We start from the raw sequence: 8,787 nt of genomic DNA, 5'->3' as shown, positions 1-8,787 counted from the left end.
CGTGCGTGTGTGTATGCGTGCGCGCGCGCGCGCGTGTGTGTGTGTGTGTGTGCGTACATGCCTGCGTATGTGCGTATGAGTGTATGTGCGTGTATGCGCGTGTGTACGCGCGTGCTCTTGGTTGTGTGTGCGTATACGTGCATACCTGTGTTTGTCAGTGTTTGTAAGTGTGTGTGTGTGTGGGGGGGGGTGTTTGTGAGTGAGCGTGTGTCACATCCTAATCCTTGGCTAACCGGCGATAACGATAAGGCTGATCAAACCGTGCCTAACCGCGCATGTCTATCTACCACCGACCACTACAAACATATAATTTCAACGATCTCAACGCTAAATTCTAGAACCAGTTCCTTGATCGAGTCGTGTGTTCCCGGGGCCATTCATTCGTTTTTCGACCAGATTCCCCGCGGACCACGGGCCAACAGTGCCGACATTTAATGCAAGGGACAAGATATAGGTGTGCCTGAGAATGGACAAGCACGAGTGGCGAGGTTGTCTGGTAAGGAAGTTACGACTATTATTAATGTTAAATGTCATAATACTTAACTCGACGTTTTACTTCATGACATATGACATCATAACGTCATATATGACATCATAGCGTCATATATGACATCATAACGACATAACGTCATAATTGTTCCACATATAAGTTAACCGCGGTTACAATAATTAATCCGCAGTTAAATTATGTGTAACAAGGCCTCTGGATGGGTAAAGGGGCAATAATTTTACCGCGGTTGAATTATTTCTACCGTGATAAAAAGAATTGATCCGCGGTTAAATTACGTGAATTGATCTAGGTCTCTGATTGGGTAAAATGGCTATGATTTAACTACATTTAAACTATTTTTCCCGCGGTAAAAATATCTTATTTCTGAGTGCGATGGTCAATCCTATACCATTACCACAGACCAGCACCGGCTCATATGTTTCTCCAGTTACATTGGATTACATTTCACCGTTAGTAATATCAGTAGTGAATAATAGAGATATTATTCCTTCCTATTATTCACTCTATTATTCACTCCTGGTAATATATTGTTATTGATGCCAACAGCATTGGGATCGAGTCCCTGATATCAAATATTGTATCACACTTGTTGTATATTGATTATAATCATTTTCTGCATTAATTCGTGGTATATATATATGATCACATATTATGTAGTATAGACTATACATACTATATACTATCATTTTTAAATAATCTCAAAGCTCAATATCTTTGAGATTATTTACCCCTGGTACTATATTATATACATATACATGCACTATATATAGGCCTACATGAGTGCATGAATAGAGATCTCCATTTATGTACTCCCAAGTATTCACAGATATTAATAAATATATATATATATATATTATGGTGTAGGTGTAGTGTGATGTGCTGTCGTGTTTGTGTGTGTCGGTGCGTGCGTGCGTGTGTGCTGTGCGTTGCTGTGCGTTGCCGTGCGTGCGTGCGTGCGCGTGATCCGCTGCCGTGCGTGTTATTACGCGCGCGTAGTTGTGTGATATATACTATATTTATACTATACACTATTACCCTATACCACTAACACTATACACTATACACTATACACTATACACTATACACTATACACTATACACTATACACTATACACTATACACTATACACTATACACTATATACACTTTACACTTGACTTTACACTTACACTATACACTATGTCTATACACTATATACACTATACACTATACACTATACACTATACACTATACACTATACACTATACACTATACACTATACACTATACACTATACACTATACACTATACACTATGCACTATACACTATATACACTATACACTATACACGATACACTATACACTATGCACTATATACACTATACACTATACGATATACACTATATACACTATACACTATATACAATATACACTATACATTATACATGTGCACTATATACCCTATATATACACTATACGTACGCTATATACAATATAATTATACACTATACACTATACAGTATACATGTGCACTATATACCTTATATATACACTATACGTACGCTATACACTATAATTATACACTATACACTATTATACACTATTCACTATATACACTATACATGTACACTATACGTACACTATGCATAATACACTATATACTACAATGTACTATACAATGTGACTGTGTGTAATTGCTAGTTGATTCCACGTGCTATTGCATGATACAACAACATATGCAGGTTCTTGGTATTACGCAGCATAATTATAGCCCACACTGCACGTATAAACACAGCATGTAGGGCAAGGTCATACGTACACACACACTCAAGCACACGAAGTGTTTTTGGCTCGCAACCACCGCCGCCATCGTCTCATTTAGACGAACCCATCGTTTGAAGGAACGAAGAGATAGAGAGATTTGTGGTTCATACCTCTATAATTATATAGCCAGTCCTCTATAGGTCCTATATATTGGTCCTATACCTGTCGATCGATGCATGCACGCGTCCTCTGCGTATATCACGTATAGATATATATACACTACTCCAGTGCCTGTGTAGATGTAGACACCATGGACTGTACACGTGACGTTCTCACAGCATGGGCGTGCACCAGCATGGGTTTATACCAAGCGTAAATAGTAAGTGCTGACGAGCAGGGGCGTAGATAGCGGGGGGTGGGGGATGGGGGGATGTATCCCCCCACTTATTGACGTGAGGGGGGATGGCATGTACAATCATCCCCCCTACTTTCAGGAGGAAAATGGGGGATTAAAATTTTTTTGGGGAGGACTCGCATACCCCCCCCCGCCTGTTTCTTACCACCCTCCTCGAAATCCTGCATTGGCCACTTAGTCTATCAGCTGGGGGAAGTCCTGTGTGCATTTATATGTCCCCGCAGCTTGACGCTTGATTCATGTAGGGGACACCCCTGGGAGTCAAAAAACTTGAGTAGACATTCTGAATCATGGGAAGGATAGGTGAAATTCAAGATGGCGTTCAAGATGGCCGTCAATTCATGTAATTGACCATAACTCGCCACCTATTTATGATAGGAGGTTGATTTTGGTGTCTATCTCTATATTTTATGGGTCAGGCTATCCATTAAAACTGATACCCGTACCGAAAATGCATTGCATCATTGTTAAATCTAAGATGGCCGTCGAAAGAGACACCGTATCATATAAACTGCTATAACTTCTCGCGGACTTATGATAGAAGGATAATTTTCGTGTCTATCCCTATGTTTTAGGGGTCAGGTTATCCACTGAGACTAATAACCAGATTAAAAACGCACTGCATCACCATCAAAGCTAAGATGGCCACCAAATATGACCATCATTTATTGACAACTTTTCACATATCGCTATAATACTAGCAGCATTTGCAGTATACATGATATTATTGGTAAGGTAACTTAATACTGATCACTGTGTCCTTAGGATACCAATTGGGTTTCTGCAGTTATTGACTTGTTCGGTCTGGCATTTGCAAAATTCGCAACACTTGGCAGCATTTTGTTGACACACGCACCTTGCTGTAGAACACTTCACACAGGAACACACAACTGCAACATCGTCCGGCAAAGGTAGATGGAACCTACCTGGAACAAGCAAGCCATCTTATAATTCAAATCCAAAGTCTGTAGGTTCCAGAGTAAGGGCACTCAAACAGTTCATCTGACTATAGGTGGAGTAAAAGGCTCTGAGAACATGTCCTGTAGCTGCGTGGCTAGTCGGTGGCAAGTCCAGAACGGTCACAGACTTGCTGTGGTGGTATATACTATGTCGTAATTCATCCATATTTTGTATAGATTTGACAACCATAAAGCAAAAAAATTAGACATATTTCGAAATACTGACAGCTGCAAACTGTAGTGTTTTATTATAACGTCACCTTCCTAAAATAATGACCTAAGTCATATTTTCAAGTTTTGAGAAAAACAGTAAAATATTAACCAAATATTGAATATGTGACATTTATTAATCATTTCATACAGAAAGGTTTGGGCATATATGACTTTTGAAATACACATAACGCTGTCTGTCAAATATGTTACATATTATGTTAATTAGATGACTTAGGCCAATTTACGAACATGCCGTTGTGACTTAGGCAATTTTACACCAGACTTAGGCCAAATTACTTCTGGAGTAAGTGACTTAGGCAAAATATTTATTCCCATTACAAACAATATAATTGAATGAAATTAACCCATTTCCATTTAAAACAATTTCTCCCCTAAATCTTCATTTTCAATCGTCTTGATTGATGCCTAATTATGTGTCAAAGTGTCGAAGAAGTGATGACACTCGACGGGCTTTTCAATAAGGACTTAGGCCATTTTACCAGAGGTGGCCAGCATCATGAAGAGACGACTTAGGCAAAAATATAATTTTTCTCAAAAAGTGACCTAGGGTATTATTTTAGGAAGGTGACGATAATGAACTCCGAAAGCACACTTTCAAGTAGTAACATAAAGATTGAGTATTTCGTCAGAAAGATGCGAACTCTTTATTTTGAGTTCCATCACTTAGAAAATGATGTATAATGGTACTACCATAGGAACATCAACAAAAATTGATGGACAGGGGAAGGGTGGTGGGCGAAATTAACCTTGGCTGCCGCGGGCAGGATGCGTGCCGTAGTCATGCCAGTGCTAGGGGGGTCTGGGGGCATGCCCCCCAAAAATTTTGAAATATTTAAGCCATTTTCCTGCAATCTGAGGCATACTGTGGGCCATATTCTCGTGTCTGATGACATTATCTCAACTCTAGACTCAACCCTACAAGTTAGGATTCAAAACACCTTTCATGACTTTTCAGAGAGCGTACACAGTTAGGTTACTATATTAATAATACATGTATTAAAACACAGGTAAGAATTGCAATTTCTTACAATTTCACGTGTTTTTGTATGTTTGCAACCATACTTTTTGGCTATTTGTAAGTCTGGAAACATTTTCTTGTAGAGTTCATTTGCATGGTCTGCCGCCCTCAAATGCCTATTGTGTTCAATTAAATGATCCGTAAATCTCACTTCTGCGTCAAGACAGACGATTCTCTATCTGCTGCAAAGAAGCTATTAGATGTAGATTGGGTGTAGCATTTGGAGTTCACAGGGTTGGAGACCCTGTACTGTAAATGATCGTGACATACTGTATACGTGTAGGCTATACAGTTATTCATACATTAAAAAAACCAATTTCTCATGCATTATGCTGAAATTGAAACAATCACATTTCTTTCTTTTTTCTTCTTCTTCTTCCTTCTTTTTTTCTCTTTTTTTTGAATCTCAGGGGGGGATATTTGTACAGGCCATCCCCCCTCCTTCAAGAGCGGGGGGATGCATCCTCCCATCCCTTCGGGATTTACGCCCTTGGGCATATCCCCCCACACTTATTGAGGTGGAGTGGCTTTCATCCCCCTTACTTTCAGGAAGAAAATGGGGAAAAATTTAATATTTTACAGACAATAAATACTGGATATTTATCTACAAATCCGTCATCGCTGTTCATACTCTCCTAATGTATTATTACAGAAATGGAACGTGACATACATCTACTGTAAAATGGCTGTAACTCGTTCCAAGAATAACATTATTTTACTGAAACGCAGACGGTTAATTTTGGACGCATTTCCCATATACGATTTTTTTCAAAATCCTTAAATCACGTCTTATCACTGCTTGAAGTTGGTAGCACGGGGCCGTCCCCCCCCCCCTATGGGTGGGGGGACACCCCCTCCAACACCCCCCGGGCGCTTCGCGCCCTTCAGCTCGCACGATTTGCCCTCCCCCCTAGAATTTACTTCTGAATCCGCCACTGGTTGTGTGTGTGTGGGGGGGGGGAGGTGCGTGTTATTAAACCTCTGGGATTCAAAGGAAAAAATTACCCTAGAATTCACAAAAATGTACTTACAATATCAATTTTTTTCAATTCCCTCAAAAACGGCCATCTTAAAGGTTCTAAATTGCTAAAATCCAAGAGCTTCCGGAGGCTCCGCCCCCTGGACCCCGGAAGAGCCGCCCCTGCAACCTAGGCGGGCCCCTGGACCCCACCCATTAAAAGCTTTGCGCCAAGGCACTCGCGCCCACTCTTCATATACATTGCGATGGAAGTAACAGCGAAATCATCCCCCCCCCCACAACTGAGGACCTGTCTACGCCACTGCTGACGAGCCTAACGTACGGTGTTAGTTGGGATTGTATATGACGTCTAGAGTGCAGGGTAATAGATTGCATCAGGGCTTAATAATGATAAATTGTCATTATTTGTCAAATTGTCATGCCAAATTGTCATGCGAAATTGTTATGCCAAATTGTCATAAAAGTTTCTTCATTATTTACCCCGTGATTGCACTTGCGTGCGTATCTGGACCCGGTTCTGGATCCCGATCAAGACCGTATTCAGCACTTCTCACACACAGCACAGCTCACACACTGTCAACTATAACTAGAAAGAAGGCACTCGGGGAGTGCGAATCCTCCGCAAACGCGATCACGCAATACCTGTGATATCAGAACGCTATTCTGCAGCGCAGTAAAATAAATCGATATAAGAACACACTCTCTGTCACACACAAGTAACACAACACGCCTGGTAATACCGCTTGACACCCCCGCCCCGCGTTAGCAATGGTACGGTCCTTCTGCTATGACCCAGCTCTATAGAGATCAGTGTTCGAAATATACTTAATGACCCTGTGACCTTGACCTTAGGTTAAGGTCACTCAGAATCAATAGGGTTCTACTGCTCTATAAGATGCACCTGTGGACCAAGTTTGAAGTTTCTACCTCTTACGGTTGCAAAGATATCGAGCGGACAGACACACACACATACAAACGAGCCAAAAACATTACCCTCCGCTACACTTCGTGCGAAGGATAACTATGGCTGTGTGGTTATGAACATATATGTACGCTTACGAGTATGCGAAAGAAATGATTAGGATCGAAGCACTTCCAATATGCTTATCCGCATACGCACAGAAGAAGAAGAAGAAGAAGAAGAAGAAGAAGAAGAAGAAGTAGAAGAAAGATTGTGAGGAACGAAGTGGTTAAAACTCAATGTCGGTCAAATTGACGTCTTTTCCAAACGTTCGCACTACATTTCGTACCGGCATAATAACAGACAATCACAATCTTCTAGCTTCTTCTTCTTCTTTTTTTATATATTTTTTATTTTTGGTCCTTCTTCCTTTTCACCATCTTCTTTGCTGTCGTCTACGTCTTCTTCTTCTTCTTCTTCTTCTTCTTCTTCTTCTTCTTCTTCTTCTTCTTCTTCTTCATCTGCTTTTCATTCCTCTTCTTCTTCTTCTTCTTCTTCTTCTTCTTTTTCTTCTTCTTCTTCTTCTTCTTCTTCTACTTCTTTTTCTTCTTCTTCTTCTTCTTCTTCTTCTTTTTCTTCTCCTTCTTCTTCTTTTTTTTTTTCTTCTTCTTCTTTTTTTTTCGATTAATGAGCAATTAATAAGTTTCTACTCCACCGAACTTCCAGTTTATACCGATGAAACGTAATATATTATTATTACCAACTCTTTGTCTAGTTGTCCGTTTAAAAGGCGAACCTCTACCCATTATCCACTATACTCTCATTCTCATAATCAGAATTAAATAATAGAAATATCTGAAATGAATAATCACTTACTTCTGAACTCAGTTTGAATCAATAATTCCAACCGACCCGTTATGTTAAGTGTTATTTATACACATACACCCATGGCGTGTTGATTATTGTTCTCCAGAGCACGCATATCGATATAACTAGTATCAATATTAGTATGGGAGTACAGTGTTGTCTCCTTTTGATCACATCACGTCACTCATTTGCAGGAGTGGAAGCAACAGAATCTTCCGCTGTCTACAACCAGCGAGGAGACAGTAAAATTATATGATGCTTTTCTCACTCAGGTATAAATAAATGGATGAATAAATGAGTAAATAGATGAATAAATAAATAATGATAATAATAATGATAAAGCTTAGTGATATTGCTGATACTAATAACAATAATAACAATAATAATAATAATAATAATAATAATAATAATAATAATTATTATTATTATGCAATTGCTAACTATGAAGTTTGCTGCATATCTATGCATACACACAATTAGAGAAAAAATAGAAAAACACACGGGTAAATTTCGCACGCTGGGTACCTACACTGCTGTTACATAGTATATTACGTTACTTGACACGTACTAATTGCGGTTTTTTTTTATACTGACTTTGCTACTATCAAAGTGTGTTTCTTCCACAGTGGGTCAGCTGGCGGCCAGACCGCTGTCTAGGTGGCTTGGAGGGCACAGCCGAAAAACTTCTGGAATCGGATCCAAACTTTGGTGTTGTATTATATACTAATATATATATATATATATACATCCTAGTAGTTAGATTACTTCTGCTATACATTTATTTATTTATATATATGTATTTTTTGAGGGAGGGGAACACAGAGAACGAGATACGTACAGATAGATTGTTGGACCATTGGACAGTCGGACATTTGGGATTTGACATTTTGCACTTATGATAATCATAAGTATATCTGATGTTTTTTTACAACGGGCCTCTGGATCTTTTCGGTACGAATACCTTGAGTAATACCATCTTAAACGTGCACGACTGTATTTCAAATGCGTGTATTAAATCTGTACGCGAAATCACATATTTTCTGACGACCTTGGTTTGTTTTATTACTCGCCTTTTTTATCAGTGATGGGACGAGCGTTGGTCAACGGACTGGCCATCATGTCAGCAGACAGGTCGCCCCGGCTAGATACCGGCTTGCGTCACA

The 8,787-nt window shown here is 39.6% G+C and overlaps 2 protein-coding genes across 3 annotated transcripts in view; one reads left to right on the top strand and one right to left on the bottom strand.

Annotated features, from left to right (window-relative positions):
• The window catches only part of LOC106815539 (tetratricopeptide repeat protein 38-like), an 85,927-nt gene that overhangs the window by 12,272 nt on the left and 64,868 nt on the right, over window positions 1-8,787 (bottom strand). The window lies entirely within an intron of this gene.
• Window positions 415-8,787, top strand: part of LOC106815536 (tetratricopeptide repeat protein 38-like) — an 8,634-nt gene continuing 261 nt past the window's right edge. Inside the window, exons 1-4 of the mRNA XM_014820003.1 lie at window positions 415-496; window positions 7,819-7,896; window positions 8,251-8,332; window positions 8,707-8,781. Coding sequence (XP_014675489.1) covers window positions 467-496; window positions 7,819-7,896; window positions 8,251-8,332; window positions 8,707-8,781 — 265 coding nt within the window. The 5' untranslated portion in view covers window positions 415-466. The remainder of the gene's footprint in view (window positions 497-7,818; window positions 7,897-8,250; window positions 8,333-8,706; window positions 8,782-8,787) is intronic.

This window comes from Priapulus caudatus, unplaced genomic scaffold (genome assembly GCF_000485595.1).
Source record: "Priapulus caudatus unplaced genomic scaffold, Priapulus_caudatus-5.0.1 Scaffold1140, whole genome shotgun sequence".
Classification (NCBI taxonomy): domain Eukaryota; kingdom Metazoa; phylum Priapulida; class Priapulimorpha; order Priapulimorphida; family Priapulidae; genus Priapulus; species Priapulus caudatus.
Note: the sequence above shows the minus strand (reverse complement) of the source record. Positions and strands in the feature narration are given on the sequence as shown.